Below are 24,160 nucleotides of genomic sequence, written 5' to 3' on the forward strand. Positions count from 1 at the left end.
CCATATCGTAATGTACTGTGATTGAGTTCATAACAGCCATCTATGGAGATGGCTATAAATTTCAGTGTTACAGGAGTAGAGGGAAAGAGAGCAACGATACAAAGCGATAGAAAAAGGAAGCTATATATAAACAGCTGAAGAAATTTAGGGCTGATGATATTTCATTGTCTAAATGAACTAACTAAGCATCACGCCGTTTCGTCACAGAGGTAGGCAGTGAGAATAGAACGCAATTTCACTCTGTCTTTGCAAACATCCTTCGCCTCTTCCAAATTCATCCATGTCCTTATACATCTTCCAACCCTTATCCGCACCCAATGGTGCATAGGGCAATGCATCGTATTGACGCAGTGTTATCTTGATCATTACTTACACGAAGGCAAGGTGATCACTCCTGCGCTTCAGGCACCAGTCCAGGGTAATATTAAATAAGTATTAGTGGGTAAAATCACAAATATTTACTATCACCCCCCTGGGAATCGAACCCGGGACCTCCAGCACGGTAGCTAAACACGCTAACCTTTACACCACTGAGGCGGTCATACCTGCCGATTATTCCGACTCCCGACCAGACCACTTACAAGTATTTATATTTGATCGTTGCAAGTTTTCCTCGGTCTTCCATTGCTCCCATTTCCAACTACATCGACTGAAAATATCATTCTTTATAAAATTTATTTACTTTGTTTTCATCACTTTTTTATTATTAATACAATTTAACCTACCGGTTTCGACAATACCTTGTCATCATCAGGGTTTAATTTAAACCAAAAACATTAAAAAAACATTAAAATACTCTCACCAAAAACTTCCACACACATGGAGTGTGTGTTTTTGGTGAGGGTATTTTAATGTTTTTGATTTAAAATAAACCCTGATGATGACTAGGTATTGTTGAAACCGGTAGGTTAAATTGTATTAATAAAAAAATGGTGAAAATAAAGTTAATTAATTTTATAAAGATTTTATAAAATGTGCCACAAAGTATCTGCGGAAAACATACAAGAAAAGAGAAAATATCATTGTTTAAAATGCTAATTCTTATCGCAAAACACGGGTTTGTTTTTCAAGTATTTTTTTAAATTAGCATTATGTTAATCCTTTCCGATGTGATAATGTCCTGTGTATACTTTAACTCCTGACTTGTATTAGAATTTTCAAGCACGCAATCCATGATACCCATAAACGGGAAACCTACCCCCTGTCTTGCATACGAGCTTTTGTATGTCGAGCGAACGGGGGTGAATAACATATCGCTCACTCCTTTCAACAACGTCATAAATAAAAAAAACTTGATTTTTTAGGAGATCGTTTTTAAAGTTTAAAAATATAGCACAATGTATTAAAAATAAATATCAAGCCACTTATTGAACTTTTTACTGTGCATAAGATCTTTTTAGCTAAAACCTGAATATTTTTTCTCCATTTGAAAAATATTTAGTATTTATAAAATAATAATGAAACAATACCTTTTCTTCAAAATGCAAAAACAACACTTTCTGCCCTGTAGCGGGTAAATATTAAGTTAAAAATGTGCCGCTTTTGCTGGGATATAGTACATTTTATGGGCATTCCGAAAACATGCACAACTGAAAATTGACGATTTTTGATATATGACGTTGTTGAAAGGAGTGAGCGATATCGTTATAATGTGTTTACCTGGGTTTTCCCAAGTCTTAAATAATATACCATGTATTTCGTATATTAAAAGCATTGATAACTTCGTGGTGCGGTAATATAACACTCTCCTTATCATTCATCATTCACTTTGTGTAATATAACTTTTAAAAACACTTATTCCTGTGCTACCGGTTTCGGAATAATCACTCCATCATCAGGTCCTCAAAATAAAATTATTACGATTTGACATTTGGCTGATCACCTTTTCTTCATGTGTTAACAATCGAAATAACACCGCGTTTATATTATGCAGTGCCCTATGCACCATTGGGGTGCGGATAAGGGTTTTAAGACGAAGAAGAGATAAATTGAAATATTTTTATACAAACTAAACGCCAAAACTATTAACAAAATCGGTGTTTTGACAAAAAATTCAATGACGTCAAACGTTACCTGGGTGAAAGAAAATTAAGTCGCGGGCTATTGAAATACCTACTCTTTGAAATGAAGCTATTAATCCATACAGTAGGTTTAAATTCTCGTATTCTGAATTGCTTCACTAAATAATTATATTTTTACACATATTTGCATGTTAATACGTCGATTATATCACGACAATGCCGCATATAACGCTATGAGCGTTGACAGGCTCTTATAGTCTGTTGCATGAAAATATCGCTGTATCGTTAACCCTTCTCTTAGGCAGCTTGTGCACTTCACGGAATTTTACCTTCCAGCAGTCCGGTTTTAAACATAAATTTTATTTTTAATTATTTATTTTTAAAACATATTACATACATAAGTCATATATATATATAATATTCCCGATGAGTAATTTATATTTCTCATTTCGGCACATGGAATTAAGGTTAACGAGACTGGAAAACAAATAATAAAGTTACAAATATTTATTTTTAAAAAATAACCTAAACTAATTCATGGCAGAATATAAAAACAATAAACAGGTATAATAAATAGGCATAAGAAGCATATTCAAAATAAATAAATGAGAAAATATAAAAAAATGCGAAAATATCGCTCACTCCTTTCAAGAACGTCAAAAATAAAAAACTTTATTTTTCAGGAGAAGGTTTTTAAAGTTTAAAAATATTATACAATGTATTAAAAATAAATATCAAGCCACTTATTGAGCTTTTTACTGTGCAACAGATCTATGTAGGTGAAAACTGAAGGTTTTTTCTCCATTTTAAAAATATTTAGTAAATTTAAAAAAATAATTAAACACATTTTATTCAAAATGCAATAACAACATTTTCTGCCCTGTAGCGGGTAAATATTAAGTTAAAAATATGCCTCTTTTGCTGGGATATAGTACATTTTCAGGGCATTCCGAAAACATGCGCAACTTAAAATTGACGATTTTTGATTCATGACGTTCTTGAAAGGAGTGAGCGATATAATAAATGAGAAAATATAAAAATCCTAAGGTAAAAACAAAATAAGAAAATATGACTAATCACTACATGTATAACTATCCATAAAGTACTTTTTCAGATCATTTACTTTGGAAATTCCGACTGGGTTCTATTTTATATATGTCATGATCCGAAGAAAGGTGGACAAAAGCACAAGCCAACCCAAGCCAATCATCGTTTTATCACGCTAACTGATGTGTCGGACGGTAAAATTCCGTGTAGTGCACAAACGCCCATATAATGTTGCATGGAAATATCGCTGTATCGTTAAAAGGCTGTATTTTAATGATTTTATCGCGGTATAACGACTCGCGATAAAAATCGTTTGATAGCTAAATTAAACCGTTTGATTTATTTCGATGATAAACTTAAATGTCGTACCACATATCACTTACTCGTTTCAAGAACGTCATAAATCAAAAATCGTCAATTTTCAGTTGTGCATGTTTTCGGAATGCCCAGAAAATGTACTATATCCCAGCAAAAGCGGCATATTTTTAACTCAATATTTACCCGCTACAGGGCAGAAAGTGTGGTTTTTGCATTTTGAAGAAAAGGTATTGTTTAATATTTTTTTTTTAATATACTGAATATTTTTCAAATGGAGAAAAAGCCTTCAAGTTTAACCTAAAAAGATCTGTTGCACAGTAAAAAGTTCAATAAGTGGCTTGATATTTATTTTTAATTTATATTGTATATAAATATATATATATATATATATATATATATATATATATATATATATATATATATTATATATATATATATATATATATATATATATATATATATATATATTATATATATATATATATATATATATATGTATTTATATATATATATATATATATATATATATATATATATATATATATATATATATATTTATATATATATATATAAATATATATATATATATATATATATATATATATATATATATATATATATATATATATATATATATATACATATACATATATATATATATATATATATATATATATATATATATATATATATATATATATATATAAACTTTTTCTCAAATAATTTAATGAAATAATAATGATTAGTTTATCACTTTATAAAATATTAATCTCGATAAAAAAGAAGTATCGTTAATCTTTTAATGATGGCAATATTTTACTATTTGGAAATTATGTTACTTTTTTTTACGAGGCAATTAAAAATATGGTCACATTAAAGGTTTTATTAGTTTTAAAAGCTGGTTTCAAAGACGGAGGCGTCCATAAAATATAAAGGTTAAAGTAAGAGTGCAAGGTATCCATACTACTACAGCACCAAATCTTCTTCGTCTCTATATATATTAATTTATCCGACTCTGTTGAGTGGTCAGCACGCTCGGCTACCATGCTGGAGGTCCCGGGTTTGATTCCCAGGGGGGTCAAATAAATATAAGTGATTTTTTCACTCTAATATTTATCAATATCACCCTGGACTAGTACCTGAAGCGGAGGGCTGATCACCTTTCCTTCATGTGTTAACAATCAAGACAACACTGCGATTATATGATGCAGTGCCCTATGCACCATTGGGTGAGGATAAGGGTTGGAAGATATATTCAAAATAAAACAACTTTTAAATTTAGCCTCCAAAATTAAGTCACAAAATTACTTATTTTTATTTAGTAAATGCTACACGGTGTATATACTGATCACTTAAAACAGCCAATGATAGGTCCAAAACTTTGTAAATGGTTCAATTTTATTATATATTTTTTTCTGATATTTTTTAGTGATATTTTTTTAATGAAGTCCGTACGATAATTTTTATTTTTATAAATGAATTAATTAAATGATTTTTAATTGAACAAAATTGAGTTTAAGCAGAGAAATTAATGTTTTCCGAGTGAAGAAATAAAAGTTTATTGTTCCAGCTTTTTCCATCACGCGAAAATCATCAATTTTAGTCAAAATTTCAATCGAATTAAAATTCTTATAAAACAGTCGAAAAAGTTCAAATTCTTAATATAAGATTACTTTAAACAAGTATAATTTATAAGGCTCGCGCTTTTCAAAGGAGGAGAAAAGTTTCAACTCGGAAAAAAGTTGAAAAACAAATAATTTGAAAGAATTCAAAATCTCATTACAACTTGCCCCGATTCCAGCTGTGAAGTAGGTACTCGGTACCTACGCGCTCGCATTAATTTGAATATTTTCACTTGTGGCAATATCAACGTTGGCGGAACAATAAACGAGCGCGTTCGAAAAGCATAAATTACGCGCAGCGATCGGCTAGACGATTTGTGTTAAAAATTGATTTTAAAGTGACTCAAAGACAGTTAGGGATTATTCTAAGCGATGTAAATTCAATGAATACCTACATTTTAATTTGAACGATGATTATTTAAAGGTTTTAGGATTCAGAAACAAAAAAACTGTACTGTTAAATGTGTAAATAGTGCTATGGTAGTGAAGGGTAGTATTGTTTGCATGCTGTAGTAGTAATTGTCCTGACGAAGAGACGGGTACGTCTCGAAACCGGTAGACATAAAAATCTCAGGGAGTGGTTATTTACTAATATTACTAACATTTTAGTAAAAAATATGAATAAATATGTAAAAAAAAACATATAAGTAAACGGTATAAATATTAGGAGATAACGCAGTGCAAATCGTAAGTTACTAACTAACTAATAAATTTGTATCCGCCTCCGTAGTGTAATGGTCCCTGGATGTAATGTTACTGTTATGGTCTGGTGGTCCCGGGTTCGATTCCCTGGAGGAGTTGAAATAAATAAACTGATTTATTCACTATAATATTTATTCAATATAATTTTAACATGTATATTTGTCCGCCTCCGTAGTGTTATGGTCATCACGCTCGGCTGCCGTACAGGAGGTCCCGGGTTCGATGTGATTGTTTTCAATAATACTGGTACCTGAAGCGGAGGGACCTTTTCTTCAAGTGTTGATTATCAAGAAAACACTGCGTTTATATGAAGCTGTGCCCTATGCACCATCGTTAACACATGAAGGAAAGGTGATCAGCCCTCCGCTTCAGGTACCAGTCCAGGGTAATATTGAATAAATATTACATTGAAAAAATCACTAATATTTATTTGACCCCCCCTGGGAATCGAACCCGGAACCTCCAGTACGGTAGCCGAGCGAGCATTTTAATTATAAGAAACTAATATTTAGGAAATAAATACGGATGATTTTCACATTCATATTTATTAAATATCACCTGGACTTGGTACCTGAAGCGAAAGGTTGATTACCTTGCCTTCATGCGGTTAACGATCGAGGTAACACTGGTTCGCTACGATGAAGTGCCCTTTGCACCATTAGGTGCGGACAAGGATTAAAACATATTTTGAACAATAGAATCAAAGCAAAAAATATTGCTATATTACAAAAAGCGATTGGTTCTGCTAACTCTGCTTATAAAAACCAAAGTAAATCATATTTTTCGAACGCGGCTCCTTCTAATATAATAAATAATACTTCCGCTCGCGCGCTGCACCGCTTCTTGACAGCTATCGCCATCTTGAAGATTTACGCGGGTTTTTCAAATAATTTCTGCATTCCGAACAATGGCGAATGAGTCATCTGCTCGAGCCCTGTGCAGCGTTCGGAAAACATAAACAGCGCGGTTAAAATTTGCGGATCGTTCTAATTTATCTTGTTCAATTTTGAGGAATTTCTGGCCAAGCTTTTGGTTATTTATTTATCAAATAATAAACAGGGAAACATTATTTTTTGACATCTCATCAAAGATGAAGAAGAATATGGAAGTCTGGGCATTTACGGGGCTGACGACCGTCATATGGTGGTTTAAGTGATTACTTTACACACGTGTAACATTCACCGATTCTACCCATTATTGACAACCACACTACTCAAATTCTTAAAAGTTCTATATTAAGAATTTAACATTATTCTTGAATCACTAGAACTTCACTAGAGACATCTATCGACAGGTGAGACGAAAAAAGCTTTTTATTGAGCAGAAACTCTTATATTTGTATGTAAGGTCCGAATCCTGGATTATAATCACATATGTATGTAGGTACATGAGAAACGCCAGAAAATATCATTTTCATTTTTATTATTTAAGCTTATAATTTGACCAAATAATTTATTTACAACATTTTGGGTGTGTCCAAATACTTGTTCATAAATCTGAATTATGACCAATTACTCAAATTCTTGGAAGCTCTATATATATGAACCAATTTTGAAAGATTTTTCTTGAATCACTAGAACTTTACTAGAGACATTTTTAGTATTCAAGTTTATAATTTGACCAGATAATTTATTTACAACATTTTGAGTGTGTCCAAATACTTGCTTACAATATCTGGATTATATCCAATTACAGGAGTTATTTTCATTTATTTTGAAATAAAAATATGATAAAAACTCCTGTTATTGAAGGTAATCCAGATTTTATGAACAAGTATTTAGACACACTCAAAATGTTGTAATATAATTTGCTTATCAGTCCATTTTTATTTGAAAATCTACATTACCCGATCTTATTCAATCCTTGACCTAGCTAGAAAGTAGGATAGATAAAAAAGCCATAAACAAAACTTCTAGGCGCCGGGAAAGTGGCAACACTACGCCGGAAACGGGACATTTGAATAAAGGAAGGCGGGAACAGCCATCGGATGTAGAGAGGGTAGGAAGATGGCGCAGTCTTGTGGAGCGAAAGAGAAGGAAGGGGAAAATAGAGCAGTTCTTTAGAGTGGAAGGAAAAAACGCGCGAAATTGTGACGAATTTGCTTTTTGTGGTCCTTAGAGCCGGATTCACACAACCCTTTTTCCTATGGCACTAATTTTTAATTTTATTATATTTAGAAATTTAGCAGAACATTAAAATAAATACATTTTTAATTATGAATAACAGATTAAACAGGTAATTGTAATATTCCATATATATTTTTTTACATCTCATCAAAGATAAAGAAGAATATGGAAGTCTGGGCATTTACGGGGCTGACGACCGTCATAGGCTAGTGTTTAAGTGATCACTTTACACACGTGTAACGTTCACCAATTCTACCTATTATTGACGACCACACTACTCAAATTCTTGGAAGTTCTACATATATGAACCAATTTTGAAACATTGTTGTTGAATCACTAGAACTTCACTAGGGACATCTATTGGCGAAGCCATCTATTGGTGGAAGATATCATGGATCGCGTGGCAAAACTCAAATGGCAGTGGGCAGGACATATTGCAAGACAGGACCCCACAAGATGGACTTCAAGAATTACACGATGGAGACCTTGGGAGAACAAAAAAGGTGTCGGAAGACCCCAAATGAGATGGTCCGACGACATAGTCGCTGTGGGGGGATTGGGTCGATGTGGAGATGATTTTAGACATGAAGGTAGCTCCCTCAGACAAATGTGTGGAAAATCATTGTATGACAGAATTAAAAACGAAGATATAAGGAAGGAATGTAAGGCTGAACGAGGAATAATGAAAAAATTGGGAAGAGTTCTTCACGGTGGTATGGACATGTAGAGCGAATGGATAACGAGAGAATGACTAAGGAAATATATGTGGCGAATGTGAGAGGGAAAACAGAACGAGGACGACCGAAAAAGACTTGGCACGATCAGATCAATCAGAACCCAAAATCTGGTGGTTTCAAAGGTCTGCGTGATCGGAGGGCATGTATGACTAGATGTATGGATGTGAATGAGGCGAGGAGTGTGTGTCAGGACAGAAGATTGTGGCGTTCCATCCTCTCTGCCTACCCCTGCGGGGAAACGGCGTGATGGTAGTAGTAGTAGTAGGTAGATAATAATTAACAATTTTTAAACAAAATAAACCCATTTTTATGGGCATGAATTAACATGATAGAAACTGACTGCAAGCAGCAACCGACTGGAAGAAATGGAAAGAAGGGAAGAGGCCTATATCCAGCAGTGGAAGTCAGAGGTCTCATAGAGAAGAAGAAGAAGATGTGGTGTTGATTGATTAGGGGATTGTGAATCCGTCTTTGGCATCCTATCTGCGTCGTTATAAGTTGTAAAGATATCTTTATTATCTAACAGTTACTTTATATTGCGTCATATATCACGCGAAGAGACGTTTTCCTCTCCGTTCGAACATTATTTCCACAGATTAATTACTATTTCTGTCGAATTCCTATCATCATACGGACACGTGTCTTCAGACTAAAGAATTTTTCAATTTTACTCGAAAATGAAAATGAAAACCATTTATTTAAATCACAATTTTTATAAATCGCTCACTCCTTTCAAGAACGTCATTAAATAAAAAAAACTTGATTTTTCAGGAGAACGTTTTTAAAGTTTAAAAATATAACGCAACGTATTAAAAATAAATATCAAGCCACTTATAGAACTTTTTACTGTGCAACAGATCTTTTTAGGTAAAACCTGGATGTTTTTTCTCCATTTGAAAAATATTTAGTATTTTTAAAAAAATAATTAAACAATATGTTTTCTTCAAAATGCAAAAAACAACATTTTCTGCCCTGTAGCGGGTAAATATTACGTTAAAAATATGCCTCTTTTGCTGGGATAAAGTACATTTTCTGGACATTCCGAAAATATGCACAACTCAAAATTGACGATTTTTGATTAATGACGTTCTTGAAAGGAGTGAGCGACATGTAGAACATTGTTTTTTGCAGAGACCCACCAAGCCACCTTGTGTGTCTTGTCGGTGGAGTTCTATTTTTATACATTTTTTCCTGTTTTTAACGATTTTAATCTAATAAACACACAAAAAAGGAGAAAAATTAAGTATATAAACATTTTACAATTTTCATAAAATTAACTCTTGATCATTTACCCATGAATGATATTATACATGTTAGAAATGCGTACCTTGTGTTTGCTTTCTTTTCCATTGAAAGTGAATGAGCCTCAGAAATCCATGTCAGGGTGTACATAGCTGGTAAAATAATAATAATAACATAACGTCAAAATTATACAAAGAAATTACATCATACTAATATTAAAATATACTGAAATTATATAAGTACCTATTTAAAACAGTCAAACCTCTTTGTAATTTCATCCACTGCGCGCAAATCGGGGACTGCATCCAATCTGCTGTGCTATTAATGACACAACAACCAAAATTATTTTTAACAGAATAAAAAAAAAAACGAGATTTGGTACGTATGAGGAGATGCATGGATGTGAAAAAAATGCAAAGAATATTTGCAAAGACAGTAGTGTACCGTTCTGTCCTCCCTGTCTACCCCTGCTGGTAGAAACCTTTTGAGATACGTGTAAAATGTAGCCTAAAAAGGTTATTTTTTCTTTTACATATGTGTCGCCTACTTTCAAAATCCGCCAGATCCAATTTTTTATAATATTTGAAAATAAATACTGTATCGGAATGCCAATTATGGGTTTTATTGTTTAGAATATTTAAATACTTGAAAACCCTGCTAAAAAATACTTAAAAACAGTGTTGTATTTCAAATTCCGCTATATTCGTGAAACTTGCCTTCTGACCCATATCGGCCAATCAGAGATCGGGGATGAGTAAAAAATCAAGATGACGTCATTATCGGTTTGTGTCTGGTTTTTATTTTTAAATACTGAAAAAAAATCCATAGAAATGGGAAAATTCTCTATTTCATAATATTTTATCTAATGATAGACAAATCCTTGAAACATAAATGTTACCCGGAGAATTTGCGTTTTTTTATAAAATACTTATTTGGATCTGGCGAATTTTGAAAATAGGCGACACATATCGCTCACTCTTTTCAAGAACGTCAGAAATCAAAAATCGTAAAATTTCAGTTGTGCATGTTTTTGGAATGCCCAGAAAATGTACTATATCCCAGCAAAAGAGGCATATTTTTAACTTAATATTTACCCGCTACAGGGCAGAAAGTGTTGTTTTTGCATTTTGAAGAAAAGGTACTGTTCAATTATTTTCAAATGGAGAAAAAACCTTCAGGTTTTACCTAAAAAGATCTGTTGCACAGTAAAAAGTTCAATAAGTGGCTTGATATTTATTTTTTATACATTGTATTATATTTTTTAACATTGAAAATGTTCTCCTGAAAAATCAAGTTTTTTTATTTATGACGTTCTTGAAAGGAGTGAGCGATATGTAGTGTGTGTGTAAAAAGAAATGTAACATTATATGATGAAATATAGGCAAAGTACTCACAGATGAAAGGAAAAGGCTTTGTAATGTAAATTGGGGAAAAAGTGTCTGGCTGAGAGAGGGTGAATTTGTCACATGGAGGTTGTTTTCAGTTTGTACTAGGGATGGATAGAAAATATTACAAAGGAGAATGTATCAAGATAGGCCGAGAGAGAAGAAAATTCTCCTAGCCACACTTTTCGCTTTGTTCTCAAGAAAAATGACAAAATTAGACCCATTATGTCATGGTGAAATTTTAAACGACATAAGGGTGCTAAAAATCCAATTTAAGGCAGGATATTCGATAGCCCTCTACTTAATTTTATTTAAACCCAGGTAACATATTTACATTTTACACGTATCACAACAGGTTTCTACCAGCAGAGGTAGGCAGGGAGGATAGAACGGCGCACACTTTCTCTTTGCAAATGTTTTTTTATTTTTTTTTCACAATTATGCATCTCTCCTCATAAGTATCAAATCTCGTAATTTTTTTCAGGTATCAAATTTTATAATTTTGGTTGTTGTTTCATTAGTGCCACAACAGGTTGGATATAGTCCCCAATTTGCGCGCAGTGGATGAAATTACTAAGACGTTTAACTGTTTAATATACTTATATAAAATTATAATTAAAATATACTAAAAAGTATATTTTAAATAGAGTATGATGTATTTCCTTTGAATAATTTTCACGTTACGTTATTATTATTAGCTTACCAGCTATACCCTGCCACGTATTTCTGTGGTTTATTCACATTAAATGGAAAAGAAAGCAAGCATGAAGTACGCATTTCTAACGTGTTTTACGTCATAAAGCTTGTGAAGTAAAGATTTTTTTTAAATATAAGAAAAAACCAGCCAATTGAAAACACGTAAAAATGCTTGATAAATTTACATTATGTTTCAAGAAGAAGGCTCTCCGCCATGAGTAATTTCTACTTTACGTTACTTTTTTTACTTTCAACAGATGGCGCTGCCATTGCCACCAAAAAACCTGTTTAAAAAGAGTCGCTTATACCTGTTACATAATTTTAATAAAATGTATGCTATAATTATTTTAATATTTATCGTAGTCATACAGGAGAAAGTGACCAAGTGCATTTTTTACAAAAACGTGATTATTGACTATTTGACATCTTACTAGCTTAATATTGCCTTGAAAAATCCCGAAGCGATTTTAAACTTGGAAGTATAATATATTGACTTGTTAAAAATGACTAACTGCATTGGTGTTTATTTTCTTGCCAAGCAAAAGTGACTTAAATGGCCCTCCTGAACATTTTACGTTTTGTTAGTTGGTCACTTTCTCCTGTACGACTACGATATGAACCCTTTTGGGACTAGCACACTTCGCTTCAAGATTCGTATTAAACATAAATTTATGAATATTTTTTTCTTTTCTTTTAGCCAAGCCCGTGTGGTCCAGAGTGGCGAGTGACGTCACAGTTTGGGAAGGGGAGCCCGCAGCCCTACCGTGCGCTGCCACAGGAACCCCAACCCCCCAGCTGTATTGGGCCCGAGAAGGGGCTCAGGTAAGGACCATATCCCTCTATGATTCAAACCCCAAGATTAAAATCAGACGGGAGGAATATCTAATTTAACAGACTCAATCTATAAAGGATTGTATTAGACTCGTGAAGTGTTTATAACACCCGATATAATCAACATTTTCATTAATCATTTTCTTTTGCATAATTCGCTTTCGTAAAAACGTTGTTTTTTTAAGTTGGTAACGTAAAACATAAATTTCTTAAATAATTTATTCTCGTATTATTTTTTGACATTTCATCAAAGATGAAGAAGAACAGGGAAGTCTGGGCATTTACGGGGCTGACGACCGTCATAGGCTGGTTTCAGTGATCACTTTACACACGTGTAACATTCACCAATTCTACTTATTGACAACCACACTACTCAAATTCTTGGAAGATCTATATATATATGAACCAATTTCTAAACGTTGTTCTTGAATCATTAGAACTTCACTAGAGACATCTTTTAGTGAGATGTAAAGAAGCTTTTATATAAAGCAGAAACATTTTTAACAGTATGTGAGATCCGAATCCTGGATTATAATCACACATATCGCTCACTCCTTTCAAGAACGTCATAAATGAAAAAACTTGATTTTTCAGGAGAATGTTTTTAAAGTTTAAAAATATAATACAATGTACTAAAAACAGCCACTTATTGAATTTTCGTACTGTGCAACAGATCTTTTAAGGTAAAACCTGAAGGTTTTTTCTCCGTTAGAAAAATATTTAGTATATTAATATAAATAATTAAACAATACCTTTTCTTCAAAATACAAAAACAACACTTTCTGCCCTGTAGCGGGTAAATATTAAGTTAAAAATATGCCGCTTTTGCTGGGATTAAGTACACTTTCTAGGCATTCCGAAAACATGCACAACTGAAAATTGACGATTTTTGATTTATGACGTTCTTAAATGGAGTGAGCGATATGAAAAACGCCAGAAAATACCATTTTATTTTATTATTTTAGCTTATAATTTTACCAGTTAATTTATTTACAACATTTTGAGTGTGTCCAAATCTGAATTAATTATTTAATCCAGATTTTGTGAACAAGTATTTGGACACACTCAAAATGTTGTAATTATTTTCATTCAACATTTTCTTTTGCATAATTCGCTTTCGTAATAACGTTGTTTTTTTAAGTTGGTAACGCAAAACATAAATTTCCTAACTAATTGATTTGTGCTAATATATAAGCTTCCTTAATATTTTAGACCAACTCAATAAACAGTTTTTGATCATTTCAATTATCACAATTGCGTCTGTAATGTCGAATTCGTAATTCAGAATATCTCTTAGCGTCGAGTTATGTAAACAAAACTTGCAAACTCCACTTTCCGATAAATTGGAAGTTTTCTTTACCCTTTGGCTTCCAGGACTATTGGGATTGCTAAAAAATAAAATATCATATTTTTACATCTTATTAAAGATGAAGAAGAATATGGAAGTCTGGGAATTAATGGGGCTGACGACCGTCATAGGCTGGTTTAAGTGATCACTTAACACACGTGTAACATTCACCAATTTTACCCATTATTGACAACCACACTACTCACATTCTTGGAAGTTCTACATATTAAAACCAATTTTGAAACATTGTTCTTGAATCACTAGAACTCCACTAGAGACATCTATTGGTGAGATGAAGAAAAATAATAAAATAGTAACATGTGTCTGAATGTGGAACTAATGGATCATTTTCATGATGTGTTATTAATTAGCTAATAAATAAATATGAAAAATCACAAGACTATCGGTAACATTCTTATTAAAATCTGTAGGGAACTAAGGGAGATATGAAGGTTTAAACTTTTTATATTTGAATAAAACGAAAAACCGTACGTCCGCATACGTAATAAATTTCCGTCATCGAACGTTTTATGACGTCATGTGGTTTAAAGAGCTGTAATAGTAGTAGTGTGGATTGTTTTTTTACCACTACACTACCATTTGTGTTATACAAATATGAGGGGAGGGGGGGGAGGGAGGGTGGACCATAGACATCACCAAATAGAGCCGCAAATAATTTAGCAATGTTACCAATATTAAAATAAGTCCATCGTTTCTGTGACGTCATTCATTACCAACTTACGAAAACAATGTATTGACGAAGGCGAATTTTCCGCAAGAAATTGATGAATTAAAATATTGATTATATCGGCTGTTATAAACACAAAAAGAGTCTAATACAATACTTTATAGGTTGAGTATGTTGAATTGGTTATTCCTCCCGTCGCTCGAATACCGTTCTGGAGATCCCGGGTTTGATTCTCAGGGGGGGTCAAATAAATATGCGCAATTTTTTCACTGTAATATTTATTCAATACTACCCTGGACTGATCAGCTTACCATCATGTGTTAACGATCGAGATAACACTGCGTTTATATGATGCAATGCCCTATGCACCTTTGGGGTGCAGATAAGGGTTTGAAGAGTGAAGACATATTGTGCATGAGTCACATATCGTACTCATACAGGAGAAAGTGACCAAGTGCATCTTTTACAAAAACGTGATCATTGACTATTTGATATCTTACTAGCTTAATATTGCCCTGAAAAACATCCCAAAAGGATTTTAAACTTGGAAGTTTAATATATTGACTTGTTAAAAATGCCTAACTGCATTGATGTTTATTTTTGCCAAGCAAAAGTGACTTAAATGGCCCTCCTGAACATTTTACGTTTTGTTAGTTAGTCACTTTCTCCTGTACGACTACGACATGTCAAGCTGCAAGCGTGATACAGCAGACAAATCTCGTTTTACGCTGCAGCTCTGATCCGAGAGACACCGGCGTAAAAAATCGGCGTAAAATGAACGCAAAAAATTTTCAGTATGTTGAAATACTAGTTCACAAATTTGGATTATCTCCAATAAGTGATTTGTTTTTACATTTTATTGTTGACATTTTATTGTTGACATTTTTTCACTTTATTTATTTTGGATCCCTGACTGGGTTCTATTTTACCATATCGCTCACTCCTTTCAAGAACGTCATAAATCAAAAGTCGTCAATTTTCAGTCGGGCATGCTTTTGGAATGCCCAGAAAATGTATGTTATCCCAGCAAAAGCGGACTACGCATGTACGACTACGCTATATTATATTCCCGAGGAGTAATTTAAAGCCGATATATATATCGGTATTTCGGTAGCTAAAGGGTTAAAATGAATATTCGTCCCCACCATCCCTGAATTACATCAATAACCCTATTTTACATCAAAACAATCCCTAAATTATGGCACTCGTTCAAATTTTGATCTGAAAACTTTGATCATAAAGTTACCCCAATTTTCGTAAGCACAAAGTTGCCTTTCGGAAATTAAACTGTATTGACAGAGTATTACTCCTTAGGGTGGTGGTAGAAGCGTTCGGCTACCATACTAAAGATCAACAGTTCGACTCTCAGGAAGATCTTAATAATAACACCTGCCTGAATTATAAAGGATGTTTTTTTAGAGAATACAATTTTTTTTGGCAATATATTTACGGTGGCACCTGCCGTGTGGCATTTTGCGCCATCTTGTTAAAACCACGGCTCTGTCACATCAATGCCATTCAACTGAGGTACGAAGAAGTCAGTAATCATGGTTCTGTAGCGCTCTCTATTTATTAAGCTCCTATTAAGTGATGTTAGGTCACACATCTTCACATCTTCACTTCAAACCCTTATCCGCACCCCAATGGTGCATAGGGCACTGCATCATATAAACGCAGTGTAATCTTGGTCGTTAACACACGAAGGAAAGGTGATCAGCCCTCCGCTTCAGGTACCAGTCTAGGGTAGTATTGAACAGATATGAGAGTGAAAAAAATCACTCATATTTATTTGACCCCCCCCCCCCCAGAGAGTCGAACTCGGTACCTACAGATGTAATATACTGTATAATATCCATTATTTTCTTATTTCTTAAGGCCAACGCATTACGGGACCCCAATTTAAATTTGAACTAAGCAATCTATTGTTCCCCGCCTTGCTTCTTCGCAACAAAATTTGTTTTCCCAAAATATATCGAATATGGAAATTTCATTTTATCGAAATTGAATCTGTCAGAAGGGCGACACTCCGAGCGTAGTGCCATCTCGTGATCGATTGTCGAACTTCTTAGCGAGCTTTTAAAACTTTCCGCGAGATGGCACTGAGAGCCTGTCAAACTTTTAGGGCTCGTTAGGGTCTTAATGGACTTTTACCACACCATTATTCCTCAAGTCTTTCCGTAATGTCGAAAATATCTACTTTTTACGCGATTATCACTACGGTCCCTTATATAACAACTCAAATTAGCATATAACATCTCAAATTATGATATAACATCTCAAATTAATAAATAACATCTCAACATGGCAAATAACATTTACAATTAGCATATATCATCTGAAATTAGCAAATAACGACTCAAATTAGCATATAACATCTCAAATTATGATATATCATCTCAAATGAACAAACAACATCTCAAATTAACATTTAACATCTCGAATTAGCATATAACATCCTAAATTAACATTAAACATCTCGAATTAGTATAAAACATCTCGAATTAGTATAAAATATCTCAAATTAACATATAACATCTCGAATTAGCATATAACATCCTAAATTAACATTTAACATCTCGAATTAGTATTAAACATCTCGAATTAGTATAAAACATCTCAAATTAACATATAACATCTCGAATTAGCATATAACATCTCAAATTAGCATATAACATCTCAAATTAGCATATAACGTCTCGAATTAGAATTTAAAAATTTGAATTAGCATATAACATCCTAAATTAACATTAAACATCTCGAATTAGTATTAAACGTCTCGAATTAGTATAAAACATCTCAAATTAACATATAACATCTCGAATTAGCATATAACATCTCAAATTAGCATATAACATCTCAAATTAGCATATAACATCTCGAATTAGCATATAACATTTTGAATTAGCATATAACATTTCGAATCAGCATAAAGCATCTCAAATTAGCATATAACATCTGAAATGAGCAAATAACATCTAAAATTAGCATATAATATAGTCGAAGAATGTTTACAAAGACAGAGTGGTGTGGCATTCTATTCTCTCTGCCTACCCCTGCGGAGAAACGGTGTAATTGTAGTACTAGTATTAGTATTAGTGTAGGTTTTTTCAGTTTTTTTTTTAATATTCTGAAATATTGTATGGATCAGTGGATTTTTATGGCTAAGCTCAGATGATAAAAAACGATCGACCCTTCTAGCAACATCCCCAAAACCTCTTCACTAGCTATTGAGTCCTGGTAGACGCTGGTAGGGGTGGAAATAAACGGCATCACGGGCGCTCGGGTGGTTCTGAAAGTTCTAGGGCACTTGAAAAACTAATAATGCCCACAGAAGCGCCCAAACAACCTGCGAACGAGCGGAATCTCCTATAAAGTGGTGGAATCGAGAGGATAATTAAATAAACCCCGCTCGTCTGAGTAGCTGGCACTGTACGACTTGCTAAATACTTTCGGACGGTAATGAGTTTCGTGAAAGTATTCGCTAATCTCAAAGAACTAGCGGGTAGGATCCGGTTATTTGAAAGATTCGCATCAGTAGACTGAGTGCAGTCGAAATGCGATCTCTCAGAAGAATGTGCGACAAAACGATGTATGATAGACGTGCGAATAGTGAAATAAGGAAGGAATGCAATGCTGAGAAAAGCATTATTGATAAAATTAAGAAAGGTGTGTTGAGATGGTTTGGACATGGAGAACGAATGAGTGAGGAAAGAACGGTTAAACAAATTTATGAGGCGAATGTTAGTGGGAAAAGAAGCAGAGGGAGACCGAGAAAAACATGCACGATCAGGTATGTCAAATACTTGAAAGTGGTCAGGTTAGGAGTCGTAACAATCGGCGGGTATGTATGAGGAGATGCATGAACGTGGAAGATGCGAGTTCAGTATAGAAATTTCCAATACTTTTCAGCTAATGAAAGTATTTGATCGGTACCTACGCTCAAAAGAAACAGTATTTTTTTTACAACTTTTGTCGTCCGTATTCCTTTGTTAGACTTTTAAAAGAAACGACTACTTCATTCAGAACAGCGAAACAGCGCATCTTTTTTGTCGTATTGTTTTCATTTTAATTATTCAGAATCTACGAGCTTCTTTGCGCAAAAAAGAAAAAATGGGACATTAAGAATTTTTAATTTTAAGGCACGACACAAAGGAATAAAAGCCATTAACGATTTTTTAAGTCCATGATTTTAGAATTCTTTTCAGAATATCTATGTAAAATATTTTTTAAGCTTCTATATTGTGATGCACGACATTTTACATTTTTAATAAAGCATTTATTTATTTATTTAAACTAATGTACAGAAAATAAATAATTTCATTGGCCCGCCAATGTAATTTTTATCACATCACACGTCTATAAGGACAAGTGCCTCATTTTCATCTTAGATTGTCATATCCAAATGTGTTAAACAGGGCTGTGTAATGTCACCGTGTCTGTTTGTTCATTCAGTATTTATTTATTTAAACTTCATCGGAAATAACTATCGAGATAACACTGCACTAACATTATGCAGTGCCCTTTGCACCATCGGGGTGCGTTTAAGTATTTGAAGATACTTTAAAGGCAAAATGAAACTTATCGAAAAATTACTATTGAATGGAAATGCCTTACAAATAGAATATTTTCAATATAACGTCTTCAAATTGGAGCACATAATCAAACTCTATTAATGTATAATACGAACGTAGAATTTAATTTGAATTATCGTCTTACCCCAGTTTTGCACAATTGTGAGTAGGCTCGGGGTACCTACTCTGGAGATCACCCCTCTTGTCACAACTTTCCCCGGTTCACTGAATGAACGCGGAATGACAGCATTTTTGGCGGGAAGACATTAATTAACTGGCGCCATTTTAAGAGTTGAATTTCGAAAAATCCGCTTTTTATCGTGCTTTCTTGTACGTTTTCCAAATGAAGAAATCAATCAAAGATAATAATATAAAAACTTTATAGTTTTTTTTACACAAATAAATTGATTTATGCGGGAAAAACTACGTGTCAGGTTGTGGTCCCGTCGTTAGTGTTGCGGACTCTTAAGTCAGAGTTTCTCGGTTTGAATCCCTCTACCGCAATTTGATACCTATTTCTAATAATGAGCCACTAACGCTCACAGAAATAGTATGAAATTGAAATATTTGTGCAAATAATAAAAACACAAAAATGTATCTTTTTACAAAAAAAAAAAAAAAATCAAACCCTTATCCACACCCCAATGGTGTATGGAACACTGCATCATATAAATGCAGTGTTATCTTGATCATTAACATACGAAGGAAAGATCATCAGCCCTCCGCTTCAGGTACTAGTCCAGGGTTATATTGAATAAAAATTAGAGTGAAAAAATCACTTATATTTATTTTACCCTCCCTAGGAATTAAACCCGAGACCTCCAGTCAATAATCACGTGTTTGTCAAAATACACTTGGTCACTTTATGCTGTATGACTACGATAAGTGACCAGGTTTTTTATAGATATATACATGTGTATATATATATATATATATATATATATATATATATATATATATATATATATATATATATATATATATATATATATATATATATATACATATATACATATATACATATATATCGTAGTCATACAGGAGAAAGTGACCAAGTGCAGTTTTACAAAACATGATTATTTACAGTTTTTTAATCGATTTCTTTTTTTCTCTTAAATACTAGAAAGTTGTGTGCATCCCATTCCACTTAATGTAGAAGTGCGGTCGCGTTATAAGCTTCTTCATCCGAGCCGAGATTCTCGGCACGTCCCTGAATTTATTGGGTAGAATATTTTTTCATTTTCCTTTTTCGCGGAACTTAAAATTAAATTTACGGCTAAATTATGACTTACGCTCATTTCCCTCGACTCGCATTGTGCCGGCACTTTTAAATTTCTGGGCTAGCAAGGATGAAATCCGTTAAGTTAGAACTAGATATCTCGTCCGTAAGGTAAATTATCTATTGTCTGATATAATAAATAACAAATATTGTCTCAATTAATTCGCTAAAACTTTACCTCAACCAATCCGCTAAATTATAACTTGACCTAAATGTATTCTGCTAGGCTAGAAATTGACCTAAACTAATTCCGCTAAGCTAGAATTTGACCTAAATCAATCCGCTAGGCTAAAACTTGACCTAAATCAATGTGCTTGGCTGTAACATAACCTAAACCAATTCTGATAGGCTAGAACTAGACCTCAACCAATCCTTCTAGAATATAACCTGACCTTAACCAATCCTGCTAGGCTACAACTTGACCTCAACCAATCCTGCTAGGCTACAACATGACCTTGACCAATCCTGCTAGGCTACAACTTGACCTTGACCAATCCTACTAGGCTATAACTTGACCTTAACCAATCCTGCTAGCCTATAACTTGACCTTAACCAATTCTGCTAGGCTACAATTTGACCTTAACCAATCTTGCTAAGCTATAACTTGACCTAAGCAAATCCGCTTGGCTAGAACTTATCATCATGCTAGGAACGTCTTCATGAATGAGTATTTTTCTTCCAGGACCTGCTATTTCCTGGAAGGGTGGACGCAGACAGTGGAATATCAGTAGCTGGTGATGGAACTCTTCATCTGGCAGCCGCCAGAAGGTCCCAGGAGGGATACTTCACCTGCTCTGCTGTTAGCGCCGCAGGCAGTGCTACGCACAGGATAATGCTGCAGGTATTTTACTCGCAACATACCAAATACAACCAGGCATTTAGTTGCCTCAAGTGATCACACTATAAACCTGTGTAGCGTTCACCATTCTGCCCATTATCGAACATGCATATTGCATTGATATTTCATAAAGCACTGTTGTAGGATTACTTTCGTATCAACATTTTGAGTGTGTTCAAATACTTGTTCACAAAATCTGGATTTTCTCCAATTACAGGAGTTATTTTCATATAATTTTTTTTGACATCTCATCAAAGATGAAGAAGAATATGAAAGTCTGGGTATTTACGGGGCTGACGACCGTCATAGGCTGCTTTAAGTGATCACTTTACACACGTGTAATATTCACCAATTCTACCCATTATTGACAACCACACTACTCGAGTTCTTGGAATTTCTATATATATGAACCAATTTTGAAACATTATTCTTGAATCACTAGAACTTCACTAGAGACATCTATTGGTTTGATGAAAAGGAGCTTTTTATTGAGCAGAAACACTTTTATTAGTACGTGAGGTCTGAATCCTGGATTTTAATCACACACATAGCTCACTCCTTTCAACATATATGATGATGATATATGATATATGATATATGACGAATATATCAAAAACTTGATTTTTCAGGAGATTGTTTTTAAAGTTTTAAAATAAAGTGAAATGTATTAAAAAGAAATATCAAGCCACCTATTGAACTTTTTACTGTGCAACAGATCTTTTTAGGTAAAACCTGATTGTTTTTTCTCCATTTGAAAAGTATTTAGTATATTTAAAATAATAATTAAACAATACCTTTTATCCAAAATGCAAAAACAACACTTTCTGCCCTGTAGCGGGTAAATATTAAGTTTAAAATATGCCGCTTTTGCCCCAGCAAAAGATATAGTACATTTTCTGGGCATTACGAAAACATGCTCAACTGAAAATGGACGATTTTTGATATATAACGTTGTTGAAAGGAGTGAGCGACATGGATAAATTGCATTCAGTCTACTTTCATCCTTCTTTTAAGTAAAATTACCTTTCCCGCCGAACACCACCAGTCTAGTGAAGAACTTAAGAGCAAAGATATTTATATATAGTTTTCTTGTTACTTCAGGTACTGACCAAAGATGACGCGCCTCCTCCAATCATCCAGTTTGGTCCATCGAACCAGACGCTGCCGCTGAAGAGCAATGCGCAGATGGTGTGCGCCACCATCGGGGCCACTTCCGTGCACTGGGACAAGGACGGACAGGACATTGTGCCTGCGCAAGATGGCGGGGCCAAGATGGCCGACGGAAACGTGGACAAGAGGATCACCATCGCCGGAAATGGGACGCTCTTCATTGACGGTAACAGACTATTTCATTTTGCCAAAAACCCTAAATTGTTTGATGCGTGCAACAAACAATTGGTATATTTTTTTTTGCCTCTAATTAATTTTTAAAAATTCATTTCTAAACTTGTTCACAATAAACATATCGCTCACTCCTTTCAACAACGTCAAATATCAAAAAAATAGATTTTTCAGGAAATCCTTTAAAGTTTAAAAATATAATAAAATGTATTAAAAATATTGTATAAGTCCGCCTCCGTAGTGTAATGGTCAGCACGCTCGGCTACCGTTCTGGAGGTACCGGGTTCGATTCCCATGGGGGGTAAAATAAATAAAAGTGATTTTTTCACTCTAATATTTATTCAATATTACCATGGACTGGTACCTGAAGCGGGGAGGGCTGATCACCTTTCCTTCATGTGTAAAAACGATCAAGATAACACTGCGTTTCTATGACACAGTGCCCTATGCACTATTCGGGTGCGGATAAGGGTTTTATTATTATATTATTATTAAAAATAAATATCAAACCACTTATTGAACTTTTTACTGTGCAACAACAGATCTTTTTAGGTAAAACCTGAAGGTTTTTTCTTCATTTGAAAAGTATTTAGTATATTTAATAAAATAATTAAATAATACCTTTTCTTAAAAATGCAAAAACAACACTTGCCCTGTAGCGGGTAAATATTAAGTTAAAAATATGCCGCTTTTGCTGGGATATGGTACATTTTCTGGGCATTCCGTGAACATGCACGGCTGAAAATTGAGGATATTTGATATATGACGCTGAAAGGAGTGAACGATATCTTAACTCCTCAATGTCAATCATCATCTTCTTCTTCTTCCTGGCTACATCCCAGCTTATTTAGACAACTTTCGAAGAAGATCCAATTCTATTATTATTATTAAAATATGTCAGTCATCATCTATTCATATTATTCCTTCTTTCTTCTTTAGCTCTCTTTCTTCCACTGCTGGATATAGGTCTCATCCGTAACCTTCCATTTTTTGCTATCTGTTGCTATCTGCAGTCAGTTTCTATCCCCCATCATATAAGGAAGGAATGCAAAGCTGAGATAAGCATTATCGATAAAATTAAAAAAGGTGTGTTGAGATGGTTTGGACATGTGGAACGAACGAGTGAGGAAGGAACGGTAAAACAAATTTATGAGGCGAATGTATAGGAAAAAGGAGCAGAGGTAGACCGAGAAAAACTTGGCATGATCAGGTATGCCAAATACTTGAAAGCGGTCAGGTTAGGAGTCGTAACAATCGACGGGTACGTATGAGGGGATGCATGAACGTGGAAAAGGCGAAAAATGTTTGCAAAAACAGAGTGTTGTGGCGTTCTATTCTCTCTGCCTACCCCTGCGGAGAAGCGGCGTG

General features: G+C 33.9%; 1 protein-coding gene across 1 annotated transcript in view; it reads left to right on the forward strand.

The window, feature by feature from the left end:
- Positions 1–24,160, forward strand: part of LOC148310085 (protein sax-3-like) — a 385,600-nt gene that overhangs the window by 344,776 nt on the left and 16,664 nt on the right. Inside the window, exons 7-9 of the mRNA XM_088259041.1 lie at positions 12,594–12,718; positions 21,296–21,454; positions 22,553–22,787. Coding sequence (XP_088115167.1) covers positions 12,594–12,718; positions 21,296–21,454; positions 22,553–22,787 — 519 coding nt within the window. The remainder of the gene's footprint in view (positions 1–12,593; positions 12,719–21,295; positions 21,455–22,552; positions 22,788–24,160) is intronic.

Source organism: Brachycentrus maculatus, unplaced genomic scaffold (assembly GCF_059751285.1).
Source record: "Brachycentrus maculatus isolate JH-2025_06_01 unplaced genomic scaffold, ASM5975128v1 h1tg000108l, whole genome shotgun sequence".
Classification (NCBI taxonomy): Eukaryota; Metazoa; Arthropoda; class Insecta; order Trichoptera; family Brachycentridae; genus Brachycentrus; species Brachycentrus maculatus.